At 40.5% G+C, this 26,399-nt stretch overlaps 1 protein-coding gene across 3 annotated transcripts in view; it reads right to left on the minus strand.

Annotated features, from left to right (window-relative positions):
- IGF1R (insulin like growth factor 1 receptor) overlaps positions 1-26,399 on the minus strand; it is a 175,824-nt gene that overhangs the window by 8,787 nt on the left and 140,638 nt on the right. The window contains exons 9-20 of one of the 3 annotated variants that reach the window (XM_038185039.2): positions 25,824-25,991; positions 25,423-25,627; positions 21,739-22,025; positions 20,084-20,220; positions 18,868-19,027; positions 17,701-17,803; positions 16,242-16,312; positions 13,237-13,466; positions 12,838-12,948; positions 11,682-11,841; positions 9,301-9,430; positions 4,788-4,922 (exon numbers count right to left, since the gene is read on the minus strand). In XM_038185039.2, the coding sequence (XP_038040967.1) occupies positions 4,788-4,922; positions 9,301-9,430; positions 11,682-11,841; positions 12,838-12,948; positions 13,237-13,466; positions 16,242-16,312; positions 17,701-17,803; positions 18,868-19,027; positions 20,084-20,220; positions 21,739-22,025; positions 25,423-25,627; positions 25,824-25,991 (1,897 nt within the window). Of the gene's footprint in view, positions 1-4,787; positions 4,923-9,296; positions 9,431-11,681; positions 11,842-12,837; positions 12,949-13,236; positions 13,467-16,241; positions 16,313-17,700; positions 17,807-18,867; positions 19,028-20,083; positions 20,221-21,738; positions 22,026-25,422; positions 25,628-25,823; positions 25,992-26,399 lie in introns of those variants that run through there. The other 2 variants (XM_027466223.3, XM_072043315.1) reach the window with 2 other exon arrangements.

Below are 26,399 nucleotides of genomic sequence, written 5' to 3' on the forward strand. Positions count from 1 at the left end.
TTTTCACTTTAACCAGCTCTCACTGCCTTATGCCCTGGCAGCAGTTTCCTGGATCTCCGCACTAGTGTGTGCAATTTTTATTTTTTTAATTAAGAAAACAACACTTTTTTTTTTTCTTGATAGCACCTAAGGCCTTCATAGACTAAGGCCCTAATTTCTCCAGGGTCCCTGCTCTAGGACAAACCTTGCAACACAACTGTCACCATGCTGGAAAGCCCTGGGCTCTGATGCCTGTTGCTGTGCACCGATGCACACAACAGGGCTTGGAGAGCCTGGGAAGCCTGGCCTGAAACAAACCAAAGCAAAGAAATCCCCTCCCCCAGAAACTTGCTCCTGGGGAAATTCTGTTCCATTTCCTCATCGGGTGCACTGTGTTCTCAGCTGACACGGACCAGCACAGAGGTGGAAAGCTGCTGTGACTGGGATGCAAGCACTGCTGAGAGCGCCTCACCAAACTAAAAGCAATCTTAACTCAAGCATTTGAAGCCACAAATATTCCTTTTAGTGCTTGGCTGGCACAACTTTGCGTGAACAGAAGCCAGCCACCTGAGCACAGCCTTGTGACACCCAAAAAGAAGCTGGTGGAACCCGTCTGTACTGTGAGAAGTGCCCCGGTCCTCAAAGCCGCACTGTAGCAGGCACGTAGACACACCAACAGCGCCCAGCTCGTGCCTGGTTTGGAGCCTTCAGGAGTCTTTCATAGCGAAAGTGAAGCCAAACTATAAAACTGCGTTATACCCTCACCCACAAACGAGAAGGAAAGCTTGAGACATAAATACATAAAATCCATTTCTGTTACTTCATTGCTGTTTCCTTTCCAGCTGACTGCTGCGTCCCTGAATAGAAGCCTCGGCTGGAGCCAAGAACACTGGATATTCGCTGGCACCGCGCCCTGAGGCCTAAGGGCAATGCTAAGGAGATACCACAAGCAGTGGAGTAATGCATGTGACATCAGCACAAACAAGGACATGTGATGTTTCTTTTAAGCCATTCCAGATTTAAAAACCCTACAGAGTTCCCATAAAAGGATTTTTTTTTCCCTTATTAACTCTGTGGGCTTGAAGACCTTGTTTACATTATCTTAAACAACAAAAACAAAACTAAACTAAACAAAAACACCAACAAAAAACCCAACACGTTCCAGCAGACAATGGAAGAATTTACAGGCTGCTAATATAATCTGTGTATTCTATAAAGCGTGTTTCTGGCTGGTGGCAAGTGAGCCCAAGGAAGTTGCAGGCTTTATCACGAGCAGGGAGATAACCAGTGCTGCTCTAATGCACTCAAGGAATGCTGCAGAAACGGAGCTCCTTTTTGCGCTGAGACATTACAAAATGAAAATGGCAGATTACTGTATCAGATACTGTATCAGTTGCATTCCATTTGAGCATGCACTTGTGCTTTGCATCAGGCTTGATTTGATGGAGAACAGAGAAAGGGCCCCTGTTCTGTTGCTGCTGCACGCCAGGATTACCTCTGGATAGCAGATCCTGGTTTCAAACCAAGCGAGCGCCAGGAACAAAGGAAAAATCGGCAATACGTAAATAGTCTAGTCAGCTACATGTGGGGGAAGCAATTTTTACTTCAAAACCAGAGAGGAATTCCAGCCTCCACAACTTTTAAAAGCCCCATGGGAGCACACTGTCTGCGAGCTTCAGCTGGAACCTCCTCGCCACGCAGCCATCACCTGATGTAACAATGGCAGTACACAAAAACAACCTCATACAGGGGAAGAGGAGAAAAACAGCAAAGCTTCTCCTGGCACCGTCTTACTGAACCATCTGTCTTATTGCATGGTTCTGTCTGTAAAATCACGCAAGCTATGCCAAGAGGGTGTAGCATAAACAGAACTGAGTCTTGTTTCACCCTGTGCAAGAGTAAAAAGCCTCTCTAAATACCGTCCTTTTTGTGCTTGGCCCCTGTGCAGTGATTTACCACTTCTGCGAACCACAAGACGGCCGTGCCGTACGATCCACCTTTGCACAAGCAGCCGGGACAGCCAAGCTGTAGAACAGAACCCCTCCAGTTCTTCAAGTGTCCTTGGTCTCTGATCCACCTAACGACTCTGCTAGCAGGGGTTAGCAAAGCACAGCCACTAACGAGCATTATTAGCATTGCAGTCCTAGCAGAGATGGAACGGCCAAGACCGCTTGCACCACGTAGCAGTCACGCAGGAGGGGCAACGAGAGGCCCTTACAAGAGCTACTGTACGGTGGCTGGAGTGTGCACGGCTGTGTCAACACTCTCATAATCTGCACGGTTAAAAATAGTCGATTTGGTGTCAGTTGCAAAAAGATTCTTCTCTCTATTCTCATCTCTGCTTCCCCACAGCAGTCTACCTACTCCACCTGTTCTAGAGAGTTTGATATGTCAGTGTATTCCCCTCTCTCCTCAGAAAGGTAAATTTGTCTTTGCGTTAGATACCATCTGCCCATGATTACAATTTACTTGTTTGCATGTCAGGCTAATTTAAAGTACCTCTGCATTTGTATCCTACCACATGAGATTTATGAGTGCAGTTCCTACCTCCACTTCTTGCTTGCCACTCATGCTATACTGAGTACAATAAGCACACAGAGCTTCCTGCAGCAGGCAGACAGCTTTCTGGGCATCTCGAGTTAATATTGACAGTTAATGTCAAAGTATCGCAGACCAGTCAGTCTCCAGCACTGAGAACACACAATATCTGAAAAAGAAGAACTTCCACTGGCACAGACATGGCAAGAAACTTGCCTTTAAACAGAATCTTTGTAGCAACCTCCAGAAAAACAGACCCCTTCCATTTACAAAAGGTTTTGTAAATCACTACTAAAAAGTAGTTGCCTGAAACAAGCTGGGAATGTACGGTAAAATCCAAATGCAATCTCAGGGCTCTTTGCACCTGTGTTACGAGCACCTTTCAACAGATTCAGTAATATTGTTATGTCCCACGGTGAGGAGCAGGTTATCAGACAGCTGGGGAGGGGAGAAGGAACTCTGCCTATGGAGCAGGTCTCTGCCTGCCAGCAGCAACACGTGTGAGGTTCAAGACTGGCACCAGCTCTCAGGTTGCTACGGCATCTTTACAGCATCTTGGGCCAACAGGACAGACCATGGGAAAAGAAAGCACTACAATCATGTAAAGTATGTTCTTTGAATGCCAAACGCATGTGCATGGAGCAAAGGTAAAGATCATTCCTGGAGCTCCCTTCTGCTATTCCTATAGCAGCCTATGTGAATTCCAGCAGACTTGGGTGTCTGTCCTAATAGGAAGGCAAAAAAGGCTGAACAGGAAGCTAAAGCAAGTCATGGTTGGCTTCTAGAATCAATTCTTTTTTCTTTCTTTTTTCTGCATTTGGACAAAGACAAGATATGTTTTTCACAATTGTATTAACAAAAGAGACATAGCTAAACTGGATAGTTGAACCCTACTTCTTGTTCTGACGGAGAGAAGCAGCTAAAATCCAAGGCAGGTATTTTCATTCTGCCCCTCTGCAACGTTGGACTAAAGTTTTGGTGGCACTAAATAATACGTGAACAGCTTCTTCATTTAAAATGAAGGCTTTTGTTGTTCTACGCTAGTGCAAAGATTCGTTCTGTCACACATTCACCAAGTTCTCCCTGTTTTCAAGCCAGTTACCCCCAAAGCAGACTCATCCTGTAGTAACACCCAGCACACACAGGATTATCTTGGAGGAGGAGGAAGGAGAACGGGCTGGGCAGGCTGCGGCAGGAGCTCCTTGCTGAGAGCTAACTGTGCCTCCCCTCCCTTCCCCCTGTTCATACCACACATGCCCCAGGTTAATGGGGAATTTCTAACGCTCAATCTCTTGCCAAGTTTGTTCTCACTGTAGAGCTAGTTTTTTCCCTACTGGCTCAGGGAGCAGACCAGCTTTACCTAGCCCCCTTCCCGCACCCTGTTCTTTCCCCCTTTTCTGCCTGCTTCTCCCCCTCCTCCATTACACAGCTCTGACCATGTTAAACAATCTCCAGTCAATCCGACTGCCAGAAATTCTCCACAGCATCGTGGAAGGGAAAGAATGTGAAATTGAGGAATCACATGGCACTACACCTCCCCCTGCATATACCACCCACCCACCTCAAACAACAAAACAACACTGCCTGTCATCTGAAACCAAAGCCAGCGGTCCAGCCAAAAAAGCTCTTTTCCTAAGAATCCCAAGCAGCTGAGGCCCTTAAGTGATTGTATCCCTTCTGTGGGCCTCCAACAAATTTCAATAACTGCAAGACACAGTATTTCCTTCCCAAAAGCCAGTTTGGGAAGTATATCAAAGTAATAAAGTCTGAACAACTGAAACTGCTGTACACAAAAGCCAGCAGAAGTATTTCAACAATGTAAAGCTAAAAACCGAAGCCTGCTGCACCGCAGACTCCTCTGCTGTAAGGCTTTGTACTGGGTCTAGGGGTAGACAAAGGTTTTTCTGCGTGCCTCTTTCTCTGCTTACAGGGAAGGAAACTGTTAGCAGGGGAGATTTGTTTATCTAAACACAATGAACACTATGACTGAAAAGGCAGATCCAAAGCTGCTTCAGACAAAGGAACGATGGATTCGCGTATCTGTACACTGAACTGAAAAGTTGAATTCCGCAGAGTCGCTGCACGGTACACTTCAGCTTATCCTAAGCTCTTTTTTTTTCTCTTAATACTCAACAACCTCACTTGAAACAGAAGAGACAAGAAGAGACACGTCCTCATAGCCCCTCTCGCAGGTGGGGCAGAAGCAGACATTGAAGGGATCACGAAGAATGAGCTGTGGACTGAGAGCAGAGAGAACTGCTGACACTTACAGCATATCGGGACAGTTGTCGGGTTTTTCCAGCAGACCTCCTTCCATCACAAAGCGGAGCACTTGTTCATTGGTCATGCCTTGGTACGGCTGCTCCGCTAACGTTGCAATCTCCCAAAGTACAACACCGAAAGACCTGGAAAACAAATCAGAACTTTAGAAAGCCAGGCAGTCTTTACAAAAATATTTCTGTTAAATGATACTGAACAGAGAGGTGTCCACAGGTTTTCCTTCACACAAAAAATCCAGTTGCTAAAGAGTACACAGTTACGGTGATATCCATATGACCTAACATCAGAGACTGTTCACTGTAAACACCTCTCATCGATGGAGAGAAACAGGGTCCCAGTTCTGAACGCTCTTCAGAATGGCCTCTCCCTACTGACTCTGGAAGTAAAGACCAGGAATGCTACACCTCTGTTTTTCACACCATAATCTACAAGTCAGAGCTGGTCGTGATCACGATCATTCAGTGGTACAACGGTGACCTACACAGAACAAGCATAAGCAAGTAATTGGTTAAAAAATGCCACTACAGCCTTGTTCAGACTTAGGGTACCTCAGGAGGTGGGAAGAACACTGGAGAGGGGAAAAGGCAAGATGCAGGGATGGGAAGAAGGGGAGGGAGGGAGACCGTCCTACCAACCTTCTAAGCCGGTTGAGAAGTGGCAGAGGCTAGTTGTTTAAAGAGAGCTCAACAAGCCCCCCATGGTGATAGCAGGAAAAAAAAACACCATACGTTTAAAAAACTAAACCCGAAATCTTCATGTAACGTCTCTCTCAGGTACTCCTGACAGCAGCTGAGAAGGCAAGAACGCAGAGCTCTAAGCTTTCATTCCAGTGCAAGCTGCTTTTCATCAGAAATACTTGAGTCACACAAATCTGATTTAAAAGCTGCATTTTCCCCCTACCACTCCAGCCAGCTGAGAGCTAGACAGCAAATGCACACCACCACACCTGTGTATCTCATCTGCCTCACCGTTAAAAGCAAACAAACCAAACAACCTTCATCCCCCAGGCACAAAAACACTCTGAGTAATACTTTCCATCTATCACTCCGCTCTGGTTTCTTCCACATTCTGAGTCAAAGGTGCAAAGTAAGGATCAAGGCATTTAACATACAGGAGCAAGCAATGAAAGCAATTTGTGAAAAAGACGTAGAAGAAGTGCAAATGTTCTCCAGCTTCTTGTACAAAGACCCTCCTTTGCTGCTTCAGCAATAAAACATTCAAGCCCCAACGAGAAACTCAGTTACTCCTTTTGCAACATGTATGCAACCATCATCTTGAAACAGAGCTCCTCGCTCTGTCCAACTAACTACAAAGGACAGCAGGATTGAAAGAAGAAGTTGGTCTAATAATAGGAATTGATTACTCATGAATAAAAATAAGCATAGTTATCTAATTGGATAGTTTGGATGTGAGTATTGACACTTTCTAAAAATATTTCAATTTAAAATTAGTTTATTGAGCAGACAGCTCCAATTGTCTGCCCTCACTGACCAGTCATCTACTCTTAGAGCTGGTGTGAACGAAAACCTAGATGCTATCTTGCCTTCTGTGGCTGAAGTGCTGAGTCAAGTTCAGAGACAGAAATGTAGTTTCAGTAGGGTACTGTTGTGAAACCAGGAGCCCGGTATTATTAGCTGGTTATGGCAGAGTGGTTTTTATTCTTCACTTATCCACTCTATCTGAAACGGCTCACAGCTGAAGCCAGAAGCCACGAACAGACTTGCAATTGTTTGCCTTTCAGGAAAGGGAGGGACTGAGGGTCAGCTCAACATTTTGGTGCCTCTGAAGCTACTTTGATCACTGCAGGAATAAGAAGAACAAGTTCTGTGCACCTCCTAGGCATATCATAATGCATGCACTTATGTTGCTCCTTCAAGGCAAATACTATCTCTGAAAGAATGCAAGATGCTGAAGACTTATTAATAGAAATACACCCTCATCCTGAACTGTATTACTTTCATTTTAAAACGTTCTCCTTCCCTAACTACAACAACAACAACAGTCTTATCTAATTACCTCATTCTTCAGCCTGAAGAGCAATAGAAGAATGAATTGCTAAAATAAAGCTCCACCCTTAAAAACCTCCAGACACTCTTCTGCAGTTTGCCATTTCACCTTACAGCTTATAAATCTTGGGCTCTGATCACTTGCACAGTTTTGTCTTTTTGACATTTTGGCTTCTAAAGCAGATCTCTAAGAACATGGAACCAGATGTCAAAATATCTTAGCAAAAAGGACAGAAAAGCAATCTCTACTTTTTTTTTTTTTTAAATTGAAGAAAATAAATGGCCCTTGAAACAGCCAAACAACAGTTTTCATGAAATAACTTCAAAACCTGAACTAATACAAGGACTCAGGTGATTCTTCCTGTCCTTCCAGACAATTCCAGTGTACAGTGGCTACTTCAGAAGTATTGAGAAGTAAACCAGAACGATCCTCTTAGCCATAAGCTGATCAAGTAACTAGACACAATTTCATGACAGTGATAAACTGAGCTCAGATACATTTCAAATTCAGATCCAAATTTCTGCATCTCTAGCTGTGGATACATGGCACATGGTGTCTGTTTAGAACACCTATACATTTGCATGTTCCTCAAGTTGAACCAGTTGTTTTGTACCTCAGGTAGCATACCTACGTGAACCAAAATTAAAAAAAAATAAAAATCACTTCTAACAAGACCACAAACCATTCCAATGAGAAGTTTAAATACTGATGAGCTCCATGGGCCTGTGGTCCAAAAGGCATTTTTTCATCTCTCAATGCTTTAAAGTAAAAAATCGTAAAATTCAACTCTTTTGTAAGTTTTCCAACCTCATCATTAGTAAAGCTACTTCCCTTTATGTGACTTCTGCAGCCTGGCTAAGATATTTTGCTCAGAGATTGTTGGACTATCCCACTAACAAACTGCAATATTGTTTCATCAGTCTTGCTTCAGACTAAGAGACCGATGAGTGCCACATCTTGTTGAAGGGAGAACGTGCATAACTGCTGCAGCAATTCAAGTATGGATTTAGTACTGATGCTTGATTTAGCACCTCTTTTTTTTCTGTGTGTGTGCATTTAGAATCCGAGCTAGGTTTAAACAACGTCACTTAAGAGGTACAGGTGGAAAGAAGAACTTGCATGAACAGCAGCCATACATCAATTAAGGTGAAGACCAGACCTACTACAGTCCTGAAACAAAGGCTGGAAGGGATGGCTAGACTTAAATGTTACTGTTTGGTGCTCATGGGCAAGACTGCCTGTTCCTCACTTTAGTTCAGGCTTATATCTGGGGATTTTTCTAGTCATATATTTCATATTTGTCTGCTTTGTGAAGCCATTACTAGTTCCAGAATTCTTTTACCCCAGAGGGAAGGCTGAAAGCATGCTTGCATGGCTGTTAGATAAATGGCTGATACAGGGCTTCCCCTTCAACTCAAAGTGGCTATTTTCATTGCCTTCCAAGTTTGAAGATTACAGGGTACATAAATAAGTTATTAGCCACATGCAAAAGATGTAAGTAACATTCTGATGCTTTGCTTTTTCACTTGTTACTTAATTTCTCTTAGGAACCTTTCACTCAAAGTGGATGCTGTGGACTGCAGTCCACTGACTCCTCCAAAATCTTCAAGCTGTTTAGAGAAAATGCAGTTTACTACTAAAATACCATTCCTACTGACTTTTAGGCATTTGGAGGCAATCAGCTGCCAATTCTGTAACAGATCAGCAGTAAAAACATCTTGTTAGGAAGGCAGAGAAACCATAAAAGACGGAGTAGAGCTTTTGCCAGTACATATTCATCTTTTGCCAAGTCCTCCCTATCTTTCTGCAAAAGTTTGGGGGAGGGAGGGAGAGGGGAATGTTCCAGAGTATTATTTCTACTAAGAAGTTTATTTTGAAATTTCCTGAATGCCTCTATTAATAACTTCACAGATACAACCACTAAGCAATGTGCTTTTACAGAAAAAACTATTTCTGCATCTTGCGGTATATAAAGCAAGCAAACAAAGCCCCAAATGGAGAAGGATATACACAAGGGAGAACTCCGAAGGAAAAAAATAAAACTGCTAGTGTACACAAACTGTCTGCAGCAAAGCAGAGTTATTTACACAGAAGATTTTGATAGAAAAGCAGGTCAACACTATGAACCTTTCCATATTCTTGGCAACTTTTAATGCTTTTCTTGAGGAAGGGCAATTTGAAAAATGACAACTTGCTCTTCCAGGTGAAGGTAATGTTTTTCACTGCACAAGTGATTTTACAACCCACAGCAGGAAACACACCACCACCTCCAGCTTTGGAAATCCATTTAAGACTGTCTCTGAGAGCAGAATTTAAACTCACGAGCCCTTGATTTTTGCAACGGAAACAATATAAAGCAGAATGATTCACAGTGGATAATGAGAGCTACCTGTGAAGGGACAGGAGAAGCTGTATACTTAGTTAGGTCTATAAAACAAGAGAAGAGGCTAGAAACAGGAAGGGGAAAACAGTTTTTCAAAGCCCCTTTTTTGTTACCAGACATCGGAGTGCGTTGTGAAGACTCCATCTTTCAGTGATTCTGGGGACATCCAGCGGACTGGCAGCAAACCTTTCCCTCCTTTACGGTAATAATCTGTCTCGTAGATATCTCTTGTCATGCCAAAATCTAGAAGGTACAAGTTTTGTGAGCTCAAATAATGAAATACTGAACATTTCCCCTTACTACAAGCCCCTGTAGCCAGCAGACAATCATAGTTTGGTGCAAAGAGCCTTCAATCTGTTACCACAGGATTTTGCTTTGCAGAGCCTTTACTTGCCTTCGTAGGGCTGGTTAGCTTCTCTCCCAATGAAACTAACAAGTATTTTTACCACTGATTTCAGTGGGTCAGAACTGGATCCAGATCAAGTCTCAATGATTTAAATATATTAATAAGAAAAGTTCCAGGACCTATGTTCAAGCCTTGCAGCAAGCTAAGTCTTCTGAAGCTCACATCATTCACTACTCTATTCTCTAAATTCTATGATTATCTTTTCTTTTAGATTAAGGAGTGCAAATATGTCCATTAGTACTTAAATTGTCTTTAATTAAAGAACCTTACATTTTGAGGGAAATGATTCTTTTACTCTTTTCCTCTCTTGAAAGTTAATTCTCTTTTCTGATGTAATTTTCTATCTCAAATGCTATAGAGGATGAGGCTATTCATTTATGACTAATACAGATCAATATTAAAGCCACACTTCTGGCTATACATGTGTCCTTAGCTGTAAATACGTAAGTGTTTGCAAGACCTGCGCCTAACAAGGGCCCATCTCCTGTTACTCAGACTCATTCCAGGTTTGTTTTTTCCTATGTTATCAGCTTGACGCAAGCAAAACTGCTGGGCCTTGGACTAGCCAATTTAAAGCAGGAACTACATTTTCAGATACCAACAAAAAGTTAACAAATCACGTGGAATCAACAAATCTCTTACTAAGATTAAATGCTATCTGCTGACACAAAACAGCTAGGGTAATATCCTTTTTATCTTTTTTTCTTGCAAAAATGGAGTGACAAGTTAACAATTCCTCTAGCCTAAGGGGTTCTCACAGTCATTATAACTCATCTGTGGCTGGAGAGACTGACCGCTGATCCTTCTCATTCTAGTGTCTGCTAGGGACACTGCTACCCTCAGCGATTATGACTAAAAGCCCCATTTGTACAACTATCCCACCACTCCCACACACCAGGGAGATTTTGCCCCAACAACATGGAAAACTCTTAAAACATAATGCAAATAAGAAACAGATACACAGTGAGCACAGGACAGTATAACGTAAAGCTCTTCCTTTGAGATCAAAACAGGCTAAGTTGGCGTGCTCCAGTCAATATGTTCGTAAACTGTTTCTACGTGAAGGGATTTTCAATACAGGCACACAAACGAGAGCAGCACAGCACATTTCATGAAATGCTTTTGGGATAACCATGTACCATGTTAAAGGGAAGAAACGCACCATCTCCAGTTCAAAGAATTAAAAAACAAAAAACATGCTGGATTAGGAAAAGTGGAATGGAAGGGATTCAGGCTGACTTCCCCAAACCTGCACAAAATGTACAAAATCCCCCAAAGATCTTATTTCCTAATTAACTGACTCAAAATGAAATCATATTTTCTTTCTCCCAAATGACAGGATTACTTACACAAATCATCAAAATAGCTGAGTTAAGCTCAGAGAAAAAGAATTAGTTTCCTAGAGCAGAAGGCTGTTACCATACATACTATTTTAATATGCACAACTCAAAAACAGCCAAAAGCTTAAAATCACTCTCTGGAGAGAAGTATGAAAAAGCTCATCTGACACTATTTTGGAGGGATGGTGAAGGGGGAAAAGAAGTGGTGTTCTAACAGCAGAGCAGGAAAAAACCGTTCTGTTTGCTGGAAAGCAGAGCTCCAGTTCAGGCTGGAAAGCATCCAGCTGAAATCAAGCCTTACATTCCACTTTCAAATCAGATATGCTTTAAAATAATCCTACAATTCTTATTCTTGAATCAATAAACAGGAGGTACAATTATTTTTGCGCATTAACAGCAAAGCAAATGACACACCAGTGTTAACTATGCCATCCACCCAGATGTCTGCAGCATCTGCATCTCAAATCACTGCTCCACCAGCTCCTTCTAAGCCCACATGCTACTCTATTTCCTCACTGGAATGACAGCAAGTAGAGGTATTCCAAGAGTTTCAATTCAATGTTGACTGGTCACAGGTCTTAAATCACAGCTAGCCTTCATAAGGCACATATTTCATTCTGCAGAAATTTAAACTACAGCTAAGTTTTAAAAGATCTTAAAAACAGTTTTCAAAAAAACTAAAATGCTTTCTAACATACTGATTTTTCAGGGTGATTTTTTTAATTTCTGTAAAAGTCAAAAAGCACACCTCCGATTTTCACCGTGAAATCTTCTGCCACCATGCAGTTTCTCGCAGCAAGATCTCTGTGAACAAACTTGTTGGCGTTGAGGTATGCCATCCCGTCAGCAATCTCTCCTGCCATTTGAATCATCTTCTTTAGAGTTGGAGGTGTCTGGCCAGGATTATTCTGAGGAAGATTAAGAAGATCAAACAAGTAAGGGGAAATGAATAAATAATTTCTAAACCAAATTGCAATCTACTTGTTTTTTGTTGTTGTTTTCTTCTGTTTTGTTTCAAATCACACCATCACAATTCAGTCTGACTTGAAACAGGCTAAATGAACTCATGATTATGTAAACTGCAGCACCTGCTTGGTGGGAAAAACTGGTCATATCAAGCTGGTTTACAAACAACTCCTAAATAGCTCTTTTCTAACAGGCCATTCTATTTTAGGGAATACAAGCAAGAAAAGACTTTAGTGTAACAATGTTATACCTTATACCTCAGGAGTTTAAATAGTTTAATCAGCATGGATATTTTCCACATCCAATCATGCCCTCTGCTACTTTCAAGTTCTCTGTTTATATGGCATACACTCTCTGTTGCACATACTATATCAGAAGTTCTGGATCATGAATCTAATGGCAAAAGACAACCGTGGGCTCATTTTCTACATAGTCTACTATAATTTCAGTGGCAAGTGTCATCTTTCAGACCCTATAGCACATGGGGCAATTTTAGCTGTTAGACTGATGGCCTACATATTAAAGAATGCATATTAGCAAAGATACTGGATTTTTATCATAAAGCCCTCATTTGTATTTATTTTCCAACAGAGGAAATAGGAAGGATGTACAACATGAAATCATTATCCTAACGTGCATGCTTCAACTAGCCAATTTTTCTTCAACATCTTGACAAGAATTAGGTTAGGCAAGAGATTTAATTCAAAACTGGAAAACAGGACTCTAACACAAGATGGGGTACAGCACACTGGGCTATTTGCAGTAACTACCTCATAAAAAAAAAGAAAGTGCTGCAGATCACAGAGCAGCATGTTTTGTTCTTAGATCTTAAGGAGAGGGCAAGAAAGGCTAATTGGCTGCTGCTTCCAACACGATTCCTATTTGCTCAGGATGATTCTAACAGAAGGAAAAAAAACATCCAACAGCTCATGACTCACCTCTGTGTCTGGCCTCAATGATCTCAGGTAACTTTTGAGGTCCCCACGTGTCATCAGCTCCATGATAACTAGGGTAGGCTGGCCCTGAGAAACAACACCAAGCAACCGAACCTGCAAGGAGAAAAACAAATGCTCAGCTTCGAATACAGCTAACTGAACTGCAGTAATTGTTTATTCATGTTGATATGGAGCCCCCAGCACCCATGACCCTGTGGGAGACTTCTGGAAGTAGACTTGTTTTCATGCTGACTCCTGTTTAACAGCATCCTAATGCTGCAGAACTGAAGCTAGAATCCCAAGTCCCCACTTCAGTCAGTGAAGATGTGCCCTGAGCACTCTCCTGCCAGTAAACCATCAGAGCCATATAAATCACAGCCTTATTACATATTCAGAACTTACCACATGGTGACAATTGAACTCCTTCATTACTGAGGCCTCATTTAAGAACTCTATCCTCTCACGCATGCTTGCAGACTCATTGACAGTTTTGATGGCCACCCTGGTCTCTGGCTCATCCTTCACCACTCCCTTGGCTATCCCCTCATACACCATCCCAAAGGAGCCTTGCCCAAGCTCCCGACACATGGTGATCTTCTCGCGAGGCACCTCCCACTCATCTGGAACATACACTGTGGGGAGAGAGAGAGAAGAGGCCATCATGTTCCATTTCTGTAAGCGGTGGGATCACTTGTGGGTTTACAATACCAACCGCCCAAATAGTTTTACTCTAAGCAACAACAGACGTAATGCTGAGAACTGCCAGGGGATGTGCATATATTCCAATCTTTCTCATACAGAGATAGGCAGGTATTTGGCATAGAAATAAATCTTAAAGGAATGAGTAGATGGACTTGAAGGGGCCTCACTATGGTACTAGTATAAAAGAACAGAAATACGGAACTTTGATGTACAACATCCTGGTGGCAAGAACCTTCATTCAGTACTTGAGGCTTGAGCTTTTCTCGGTACCATCGGTTTTCTAGTTCTTCCAAGGCAGCATCAAACATACTCGATCATCTGTACCAGTTTAGCATCTGCTGTATTCTCTATGAACTGATTGATTTTATGACTAAAGGGAAAGAGATTCTCTGATCTAACAGGTTCTTTGCATGAAGCTATTGTGCTTACTTGCACACCCACTGCTGCACCAGTAAAGGCAGAACTCGCTGCTGCTGCAAGTCTTTGATCTGAGGCAGAAGAGAGACCTCAGAAGGTGAATGCTAGGAGGGATGACTGCCTCAGGCAAGAAGACATCTGAGCTCTCAGTAGTCACTGATGCTGCTGCCCATCAGTCACCAAAGGAGGGTACAGTTGTGTCACATGCTTGGGATGGGTGAAATGACAGGATGCAAAAATAGAGGATTATAGCATGAACATCAACAGATCTTAACTCTAATGGTGCTGCTCCAAGAAACAACGGTAAAAGAAAGTCAGCTCCCACTCTAGCTAAACCCATTAGCCTCCAGAGGGCTTTTGGAAACATCATTTTGGCAAAACGTCTAACGCAGCAGCACCAAACTAACCCATAAACTACAGCGCTGATGCCTCAAGCAAATTCTTCTCATGTTCTGATTTCCTCCTGTGCTTGAAGAGCTCCGCAAATAAATAATCTGCACAGTATGGGCATATGCTTGTTAAATACGCCCGTACCTCTATGTTGCAAAAAAAAATTATTTAGTAAATAGGTTTCCAGTGGGAACCTAACTGCCTTTATTTATTATTATTTTTTTTCCAAGCAACTCATTTAGCCAGAAAGCTGGGATTCTAGGGCTCTCCTTTCCACAGCCATAAGCTTTCTGGAGATTCTGAGCCAAGGATACCGGGATTCTGGGGTCATTCAGCTCCTGCTACTGCCCAGGGTCAGCCAGCATGGGAACTGGCAAGGAGATTATCTACAGTAGGGTATGTCTGCTAATACTCTCCTGCAATAGTGAAGTGCAGGAAAATAATAGAGATATACAAAAAGCAAAACGCACACAAAAAAACCCCACACAGTTCTAGGAACAGTGCGGTGGTTTGTTTTGTTGTTTTTTTTTGGGGGTGGTGGTGATGGTGGTGCTTTCTGTTTTTTCTTCCTTCCCCAATGGTTTTAAGGAATTTAATCTTGTTCCAGATCAGGTAAAATAAATTTCATTTTTCCAAGGTCCAGAATCCTGGCAGACTTACTGAGACTTGCACACAAACAAGAAATTAAAACCAAACAATCCTAATGAACCATAAAACTTAATCATCCTGAAATCAAACTTTAACTCTTGGTTTTTATTTGGCGCTGGACACTTTCTCCATTGTCCAGCTGAAAATTATCTGCAACATCTTCCAATCACTAAGCACTGTTGGATTTTCTCAGTCTTGTTGCTGGTCATGCAAACCTGTCATCTCATCTACTGGGTAATAAAGTACCGAGCCAGCTCCCAGCCAGCACCCCCACACTCTCAAAACATGCTGCAGACTATGCAAGTATCTCTTCTTATACTATTTCCCTCAAGCTTTCAATGGCCACATTAGATGCTTTTTGTTTCTTTGCTCGAAGTGGAATAAAGGATGAAGGAGGAGTCATTTTTTGCTACAAGTGGCAAACAATCTAATTTTGAGGCAACAAGAACTTCTATTTTAAGCAAAACTTTCCAATTTACTAGCTAAGCAATAAAAGGGCCCATTAGCTGCCACTTCCAGCAAGTGCTTCTCTTTTTATCTTGTCAAAGAACGTTATTCACATTGCATCTCCATAGAAAACAGTAGGAAAATAAAGAATTAAAATCTGAAACTAGCTTTAAAAAACTTTTTTGTCAGTCCAAGAACAACTGGCATACCCATACTCTAGATACTAAAAGTGTAGCTTACATAAAACATCCCTGCTCATTTTAACACAGAATTACTGTATGTGATATGGCTGGAAGTTCACAGCATTGCCTTTTCCCTTTCCAACAACTTTTCACATTTGGAAAGAATTTTATGGGGGTGGGAAGTGAGGAGACTTTTTGTTTAATTGGTAAACATTATTGTTTTCCACATGAGAAATACACAGAAACAAGCAGTGAGATTATTCCATTAGGTCAGAAAAAGGCTTAAAAGGGCAAACATGAAAGACGATGAATTCATGAATTCTTCTTTCATTCTAGTAACAAAATCACCGGATAAGTAGACAATACTTTGAAAAGAAAACTAACCTATCCAAATTCATTTCAGCTGAATAAACTACAGGAGAAATTTCAGAAACCCCTCTGTTTCAATAGACAGGTAACATTTACATATGATTGATAATGGATTAACTATGGATGTGCTAATTAAATAAAAAGAGAAGGAGGTTTTACTACATCCCTTTACAAGAATTTCACACTTTCCAAAGTCTGACATGAGCAGAGTATATAAAAGTAAATGCATCAAAAGCACATGGCCACACTTACCGTCTGAAGCACTGAAGTACTCGGGGTTCACAGAAGCATAAAGTACCCCATTGCCCAGTCTGTCACTGTTCCTGTTGAAATATTTTTTTCCTTATTAATCTTTAAACTTAAGTAAATTTCAGACTGCTTCTTCTACGACTATTCCACTGTTTGCTCAACCACAAAATATTGTTTACTGTATGTGGAGAGCTTTTCAGAGAAAGGGGACAAATCAAGTTCTTATTCTACCACATATAATCAATGAGAAGAACAGCCCAGAAGAGTTTTCCCAGGAAACCTGCAGTCTTCTCTATACCAAATCAGCACTAGAGAAGTGTAAACACAAAGTACTTCTAGCTGCTAGGCAAACTTCAAGAAAGGCAGCTGCATGGTGATACATCCAGGAGACTTGTGGCTGAGAGCATTAATCACCTGCTCTACTGCGAGAGAGAAGTGACCTGGCAAAGAACAAGATTGTTTTTATTTGGAATTCCATTCAACTACTTTATAAATTGCTTCTGTTATTTTATTTTACCCTCATCCTTCTCCCTTGATTTTACTGGGGTGATTTTCAGAGTAAGACTTTTATTCAGCATTGTGAGAGCTCTTGCAGAAGGCAGGCTGTACAAATCAAGTTATTAATCAGACCTCAGAAAACCAAAGAGAAAACAGTTTTGTGTGCTAGAACAACAGCTTAAAGAAGGATGAATTCTCAGGCATTCAAGCCCAGAATGCTCATGGGAAGGTCAGGCAGGTACTTTACTTCACTAGATGCAAAGCCCTTTCTGGAGTGCTTGAGGAGAATTAGTACTATAGTCTGTACACAAATGAATTAGAGCTGGAAATAATGGGATATTCAAGGAGCATAATTTATATGAGAGTAATAAAAAAGCTCAATACCTAAAAAGTTGCAAGCCCAAATGTTTGCACCGACTTCTATTAAATTCTCATTATGTATTTCAATTAAATAAAAAAGAGCACTAGTTATAAAGAGATAAAACTAAGGAAAACAAATCAATCGAGCAGTCCCCCAAGACTGCTCTGTCCAGCACATAATTTTGTAAGTGGATGTAGAGACTTCAAAAAACCTTCAGAATTTGCAAGGAATCAAATTAACCTGACTTGAACTAAGTTTTCATGATTTATAGAGCAACCCATATTTCAAAGCTTCTGATTATAAAGGCTCAGTGTCTGTCATCATTGTCCCAGTGGATATGTTCCTGACAATCCTTCCTCTTTCCCTTTCAAACATGATACTGTAATAAAAAGCCTCTTCATATCGCAAGCAGCAGGCAGATTCTCACTGGTAACTCTAGACCACCTCCTTGTACACACCAATAAGGCAGAATCTTCTTTAGCTTCTCAAGTGCTCTGAATGCCATTTCACTTCTTAATTTCTAACATGCTCCACGGATACAGACTTGAAACCAAACAAGCCCCTTTTACAGTTCAGCATTAACCACAAGCATAAACAACTCACCTCTTTTTGTTAAAGACGTACAGCATTATTAGTAAACCCCCAATGATGAGCAGGAAAGCAATGGGAAGCACAATTATCAAGTGCAGGAAGTTTCCATAGTTTGCTGCTGCAACCAACAAGAAAACAACTGTATCAGGGTTTCTATAAAATCTCCATTAACAAAGAAACATTCAAAACCCACTCAGTGTATTTCCATACAGGAGAGAAATCAAAGTACTCATTTTCTTGTCTGATGTGGAAAAATGTACTCAGAAACACTCCCTGACTGCAGATGAGTGGAACAAGAAAAGAGACACTGAAAAGCATTAATTTTGTACAGAACAGTGTCTGTCTGGAGTTTGGTTTCACATGTTATGCTTAAGGACTTACATTCCTCAGGGAACAATACGCAATTGTTCGCTTGCATATTAACCTTTCTTTTCCTCCACCTTTTGTTCACCTTGCAATTTCTTGTACTTCAGAACATATTCACACTGGTCTTTACCTCAAGTTCATCAAATGCCAGGAATTAGAAAAACAAGAATGAATAAGAAGACAAAATTCCAGTTTTCTGTGGATACAAGTGCTCTTCAGCTAAACACAGAAGTTCTTGAGAGGGTCTCTGTATACCCTTCACAGTGCTATTCTTCCTAAACCTACATCACTCCCGTAGTCAAGACCCTTTCATCAGTCTTATCTCTGTTAAAATGTTATTCTGAACAAGTCACGTGAAAAAACATATTGACATTTAAAAAAAAACCTGCCAGCCAAAGTCTTAACAAATGACCTGTTTCTTATAGAACTTTGCAACTGAAAGTAGGTTTGTTTAATTGCCACGGGTTTTGTACAACCCAGCTCCACGTTGATACTTCTAACACTGAATTCCCAACTGTGAGCTGGGCACCCCAGGGAGCCACAGTAGTGTGTTCTACACACCCATCACCTGATTGCACCTCTTACATGCATACAATCTATGAAAAAAAGCACTGTGTCTCCAATACACCTCCTGCTTGTCAACACTTCTCAAAAAAAATGGAACAGATGAATTCCCAAAAAAAACCATCAGCAAGTAAGAGTATTCAGAGCACAGGCAAGAGGTTCATACACCCAATTACAAATGTAAACATTAAGAATTATTAAAAAGGCCAAGTCCCCCAGTTTGACACAGCCTGCAAACATTCGTCTTACATTTGGGTTGTACATAGAAAGAGACTGGCTCGGTCCATGACCCATTTCCAGCTAACGAAGTGGCCTGAACTCTAGCAGAATAGTTTCCAGGGTTCAGGTGAGTTAGTTTAGCTCCCCCGAGCTTTTTGTATTCCTGTCTGGAAACACATTCCCGCTTCTCCTGAAAGACAAAAGCAATTTGCAGTTAGTATCGTCACATTTCCTCCTTGAGAAGATGATGTAGCTGTAAGATAAGCTTGTCTTTATAATTAAAAGGCCCATCTGATAATTTTTTTCTTCCAACAGCTTAAAGAGATGCATGGAATCCAAAAACTGACAAAAGGAAACAAAGGAATGAGATGTTGATTGGTGCTAGGTATTTGAAGTCACCGTTTCTATCACTGGTATGTAGAGGCCCACAGAAACATGTTAAGAAAGATCCCATTTTGTATCTTAGTTGGCCCAAATGTAAAAGGGGATTAAATCAAACACTATTCAATGATTTAAGTCTGAGTTATCTACAAATGTCTGAATGAAGACCACTACCATAAACACCATGCAAAAAGTTACTTAAGAATACAGAAACAGGTACATTTTAAAGATGACATTGCAGGTGAAAGTCAGAAAGGTAACTTTCTCAGTAGTAGCTGATCTCCAAGCTTTCTGTTACAGCCTGCACTGTACTGCAACTTAAAAAAATTAACAAAAAAATCCTTAAGCTATTAATTTTAAAGACTGAATATATCCCAACATTAGATTCCCCTTCCTCAGTTTTGAGTTACATTTGGTAGTTTTTTGAAGCATAATAAAGGTCTCTAATTTGAACGTATTTCAAATTCTTGTTTAGAAACTGCAGGTAACCCCTGTGAGCAGAAACATCTAATCTAACAGGGTAATAATTTAATTTATAATATGTCCAATGTCCAATAATAATTTGGACAGTAGACTAGCTGCTAATTCACCCTCTATATCAAAGTGCTACATGAGCCTCAGCAAGCTCAAATGTGGTGATGTTAGCTTTAAGTCACCAAATCTCTTCGTATAGCACTATGTCTTTTGCAACATACAAAGTCAAAGCAATGGAAGCATACTACAGTTGTACTCAAACCTGGATTCTCCAAGACTGAGAATACACTTAGCCCAGTCTTGCTTAGCTAGTCAAAAGTGACAAGATCAAAGTATAAAATACAAATTAGAGTTACAATTAATTCTGAACAGAGAAATATCAGATCCTCACCTCTCCATGCTGCCCATATTTGATTTCATACATTAGTATCAGCCCATTTGGATTGGTAGGCTCTAACCACCTCAGGTAGACGGTGTTTTCTTCTTTTGCTTCCCATGCTACTGTTCCTGGAATGTTATCTGCTCCCTCTGTAAAATATTTACAAGTGATGTGAGAAGAACACCTACTGCTTGAACAGGAACTTATAGAACAATTGATGGGAATAAAAAACAAAACAAAAGGTTCATACTGTTCTTTAGGTATCAAAGCATTGTGTTAAGCGCTATTTGAAGATCCAGAGAAGAAAACGCAGTTACCAGGGGCTTGTTGGAGAGAAGTATTGCCTGAACTGCTGATTGCCAGAAATTGCAGCATAATGCAGCTTCACAAAGTATATTGGTGCTGTTTTAGTAACTGTGCTCTCTTTGTGTGACAAAGAACAGTTTATCAGCACCTGGTTGTTCTTTTGAAACTTTCCGCTACACCAAAACTATGCAGACACTGCTATTCCCACCAAATGGCTGTAAACAACAGCCTGTTTGCACATGGCTGCAAAAACAGTAAAATCTGCCCCACTAACATCCCTTTGCTGTAGGCAATCTCATGAAACTTGTCACAGTTTAAAACAGAGTCCCATCAGTAATTCAGCAATTGCTTTATCCCTAGTCATTTTCACTCCTGATGATTTCATGATTTTTACTCAAATCCTAAGAGGAGTATAAAGATAGTTTCAAAGAGAAAAAAAAAAGAAAAAAAAGGCTACTTTTCCAAAGATACAGTGTCTGAGTTTATGAGAAAATTATTTAGTTTTTAATTTTCAGAGCTATACACTAAAAACTAGGAATGCTTTTTTCCTTTTCCCCCAACTAACAGATTTCCTTATTTCCTTGAAATAGGCAACACTTTTTGCTTTTTACTGACACAGCTGAATCTGCATTATGACAGAAACAAAGCAAAATTGCTACCACTCTGCATCAAATATTCCCAGACATCTGCTGGAGTCAGAAGCTCTTTGCTGGATGCATATGAGCTTACACTAAAATCATCTCTATTCTTCTCAGATGAAGTACAATCTGTGTAAGTCCCAAACATGAGTAGAACATTCAATTTCTCTTATTTGAAATATTCTAGATGCCCATGATTGGGCACAATGCAATACAGTACTCTTCCTGTTTCCAGGCTGGACAAATGCTTGGTCATTCTGTCACAGAAGAAACATTTGGCAAATATGCCCACCAGCAAACCTCTAACATCTGTAAACAGTTCAGCACAAGCATAGCAAAACTAAACATGAGCAGGGAAATGTTCCCGTCCTATTCAGCACACAGGGAATTGAAGAATAAAACCTTTAAAGCCATCATGTCTGTGGCTCTCATCTACACAGCCAGGAAACTGATTCTCTCATAACCATGTAGGTACTAAAGGCACATATGCACTTCTCCAGATCACAGGAAAAACTTAATACAGATCACTCGGTACACAGGAGAGACCAGAGAAGGCCATTAAACTACTGTAACAAAGCTTCATATAGTTCCAATTTATCTTCTTGCATTCACTGTTTACATTAAACCCCAATGCTTTCCTAACTGCTTTTGGAAGATTTGTCCCTTCTGAGATTGATCTGTTCCTGGAAAATAAAATAAAGCTTTATACTTGTGCGAGTGTACCTGAAGGCATGGTTCTTGCAAAGACAAAGTTGGAAGCGCTGCAGCCAAGTGTGTCAGCTTCATGGTTGCAGCTGTGAATATCAATGCGGTACAGAGTAAAAGGCTGGAGGTGGGAGATGACAGTTCTCTCCTTGCCATCCACTTTGGTCTCGAAGAACGGGTATTCCACCTCACTCTCCTCTGTGTCAGAAACATTGGTGAAGTGATCTGTCCCAGTCGTGTTCCTGTTTCGAGTGGCCAAAGTGGCATTTGCAATTCGGAACACGTCCCTCCGCTTCCGATCAGGTCTGTGGAGCAAACAGACATATAGAAAAAGCATCTCTTAAGAGAAATTCATTTTTCCTCTAGCTCCAGAATAAGTGTGGGAAGAAAAAAAATACAACAGTAAAATAGGTAACTATGCTATTAAGAAAATAGCTAAACAAAGGAAACTGCAAAACAAGAAGAAAGCTTTCTCTTAAGCTGAACCTGCAGCATGTCAGCACATCCTATTGCACTTTCTTGGTTGGAAACCTATCTAAATTCCAAGGCTCACATCAAGCCTCAAGATAAACGTACAAACTTCTGACCACCCTGGTGCTGGCACAATAAACTGAATAGCAAGAAGAGTTTCACTGTTATTTAATAAGCAAACTGGATCTGTATTTAATGACAGTGATGTTGAAGCTTAAAATAAAATCAGATGTTAAAGGTTTAAAAAGTTAGGAGAAAAAACTTCTCTGAAGTTTACTTGATTAGCAAAACTAACTCTCAATAGGTTTAACTTATTTCTTTGCAGCTGCAATGGAATTGTAGAACACTGAATGCATGGCACTGAGAAAAGAAACCTTGGACGGCAGCTGAAAACCATGAAACTTAACAGCCACCAATGTACAGCAATTTGTATCTCTAATTCTCACACCTGAACAATATCTCTGCAAAGGAACAATCTCCCTATATTATAAAACAGAGCCCTAACATTTTGTAGAGCAAAGATTTCACCAAGCAACTTTGCTTTACCTTACAGGCAGCCGTATGACATTTAAGAACTGAATTAAACCTGAGGATTTACAGCAACACTGCTACTGTCCCAGGTCTAAAAAACTGCTATAATGGACAGGCCTGAGCGTCAGAACAAACATCAATACAGAAATACTCTATAAACATTTGGCTGGTATGAGCTAACTAACACATGATTGCTACATAACAGACATGTCACTTGGTCGTGTGTCAGATCCACATCTGTTTTGCACCAAAGCACTGACTGCATAGGCAAGCTGGCTTTTCTACCTCCTGCTCTCTTTGTCACTAAAGTCAGCTGGACTGCTCACACCTGGAAAGTAACACACCACAGGAATTAAAGTAAAAAATAAAGAGTGACAGTGGTCACAAAAACATTTTTGGCTTGAATGCTATCCCACCTGCAATCACTTAGCCAGTGCCCATTTAGCACCTGATCAACGCAATGGTTATCAACAAGGGTGAAATCTAATACACATGTACTAGAGTGAGTTGCAGATCAGGTAAGTAAGGACTGCCCAAAACACACAACAGCAAAAAGCTGATGCAACAGGAGAAGTTAATTCACCATCAAATATACTGCCTTACCACACTCAGCCACAAAGCAGCATGTTGCAGAGCAAGCCAGAAAAGGCTGACTTGGTTTTGAAATCTTCTGGCACAGATTGGATGAATTTTTATTTTTATTTTTTAGGATTTCGCTACAATTTTTTCCAAATTCTTTTACTGCATCAAGTAGTCATTTTGACATTCTCAGTTGCATATAAACCACAGCACAAAAATAAATGAAGACAAGAGAAGGCCACATGGCAAACATGATTAAAATGTCAAGACATTTGACACCATTGCTTGTGTGTCAAGCAGTTTCCTGCTTTGGTGGAAAGGCACAGATAGAAACAAAAAAGCAAGCATCTAAGAAAATAAGGAAAAGTCTAGAGATAAACATATGAAAATTCATCTGTTCTATTGAAAGAGAGGAAGGAAGAAAAATGTAAGAGATACTGAAGGAAACAACACTATGTACATGTAAAAATAAAATCAAATTGACATTAGGAAGAAAAAAATATAAGCCACTTAATATAAAAGCTAACCGTTCTTAAATTCAGTGTCAATTTTTACATTAATTCCCATATACTTTCCATTGTAAACAGCACCCATCTTATCCTGCTTGTTAGAGACCCAAACATGAAGAATAACTTGTCCTCCTGTGGTCAAGAGTGTCTGCCTAAGACTAACCACAGCCGTAATGTTTGAAATCTACCTCATGACTACAGTAATAGATATGGGGTCATCCAGAAACTGCACACAAGATTAGATCAACAGTCATTTTAAACAACCTTAAAACCACACAGTTAAATATTTTCATGCTGTATTACATGCTGCATTTTGTTCATAATATCCTGAAGACAGGTACAACACTGGAAACAAATACTTCTATTGATGCTTGCATTAACGCATTAACTAACTTCTCCCTTGGGAATGAAAAATAAAAAATAAAAAATTGACACCAGCAAGTAACAAGCTGCTTAGGTTTGTCCCATAGAGACATTTCACTAGCTCATAATCTCTAATTTTCCTGACATACAGTCTCTTTAAAGTTGCTTAGCTATGCAGCTATTTCTGAGCATTACACCTTATCTGCCCTTGCTGTTACAAAACACACCCTTATGACAGTAAGTTAAGCAAAAGGGGAAACTGTCAAGCTTTCAGGAAATCCTTTGTGAACTGATCAGTTTATTTGTTACTTAGTTCAAGGTTCTATGATTTTCCTTTTGTTTTGGGGAATGAAAGAAAATTTTGGAGAAAATAAATGACAATAAAGGCCCAGAAAATCATGATTGAGAGTGATATAACCTAGTTCTAATAAGCAACAGAGGCACACTTCAGAGCTCTCAAACACAGGACTTCACCATAAACTTTACCTGCCAACAGAGATGATGAGGTAGAATGCATGACTGAAACGTGATTGCTTACAGACTGTAACGTAGCAGCTATACACTGTGTGCTAGGTCCCAAGATCCAATTATCTGAAGTAAGACCAGCTTACATAAAGGATAAATTAGAAACTCAAGGATCAAAATCATCAAGTAATTCAGTAGTATCTACTCTATGAAGCGTTATTATTCCACTTAATGTGTGTGCAGTAGTATTCATCACGGAAGAGTGAGTCTATTTACTATTTCTCTTCAGGATAGACCCAGGTAACCAATATGCCCTCTGCAATTAGTGCAGTGAAGGTATACCAGTTTCTATTCTGCAAGGTGAATGCACCTTCAAAGGCAAATAAATCTTCTGATTAGGAACATAAGCACTTAAATGGCTATTTAGAGAAAGATCTCATTTGAAAACCTTTGTCTGACACATGTTGCTCATCTCTGAGACCCTTATAGACAAAGAGCTGCTTAAGTGACTCTTGACTCTGAAAAGAAACCATCATGAAAGTCCTTGAACAATACAGGCAAGAAACCTTACTAATAGCTAAAATTGAGAGTAGGGTGAAAATTAGTGAATAAGAGAAGGTGCAAAGTAAGAAGACCACTGATTGTCTCACACAAATGAAAAGGCAATGTGTGTATGTTCCAGGTGTTATCTACATATGCTCTAGCATTCAGGAAGCCTTAGCTCCAGGAAATGTTGTTTTTTTTTTTTAAAAAAAAAAGGCAATTATTAGCCAAAGTTCATTACCTGGGGACAAAGATGGAGTTGTGAAGGAAGTTCTCAAAGACCTTCCGGTACTCTGCTTCCTCCTTCTCAGCTTGCTTTTCTGCCTCTGTCTTGGGACAAGCACAACAAGGTCCTTTTTCTCCCCCACAGCCCTCTGGCTTGGTGGGCTCAGTAGCTTCTTCTGTATCAATGGTCCCATCAGCATATCTTCGAATAGGGACTTTATCTTAAGAGAACAGAGGCAGCTTATTTCTTTCCCTCTCCCTGTTATGAACATGGCAACAATACACCCATCCCTTTGTACTTGCTGCTATTCCCAAAAGCATTGTGAAGCAGGGCTCAGGCTTTAGCGCTTGTCAATAATGTGCCCTGGCAGGTAAGAGTCCCAGGCATTTCAACACAACTGCGTTTAGTTTTCCTACCTTTGGAGCAGTAATTGTGTCTGTAAAGATAACTGTCCTGAGGTTGCTGCTGCCATCGTACAATATAGTATGAGAGATTGCCATTGGGAAGAGAGGGAGGATTCCATTTCACAATCAGTTGGGAAGAGGAGTTGGATGCTGAAATAACATCCAAGGGAATGGATGGCACTGGGGAAAAAAAAAGAAAAAGGAAAAAAAGCAAATGAAGGTATTTTAAACCTGGCATGTTCCACAGTATATTTGCATGCAAGCATTCACAGTGAATCCTAATAAACTGCAACAAAAACCACCATCCTGTCTTAAAGAAAAAACTTCCTATATGTATGCCCCACTAACAATGGTTATGAAGGGTTCAACTGTAGCCATGTACAGCCCAAACTGAAACTGCATTAAAATTTATCTTCACCAGTGAGACAAAGCCTGATACCCTACGGTATCAGAAAACCTCATACAAATTTTAATGCTGCTTTAAAATTATTGACTTCTAGCATTGCATACATTTGCCCCAAAATTCTGTTTCTGAACTTGCACATTAATGTAATGAGCATATCTGCAGTATTATCAACCTCTTAGCTA

Source organism: Anas platyrhynchos, chromosome 11, assembly GCF_047663525.1.
Source record: "Anas platyrhynchos isolate ZD024472 breed Pekin duck chromosome 11, IASCAAS_PekinDuck_T2T, whole genome shotgun sequence".
NCBI classification, from domain to species: Eukaryota; Metazoa; Chordata; class Aves; order Anseriformes; family Anatidae; genus Anas; species Anas platyrhynchos.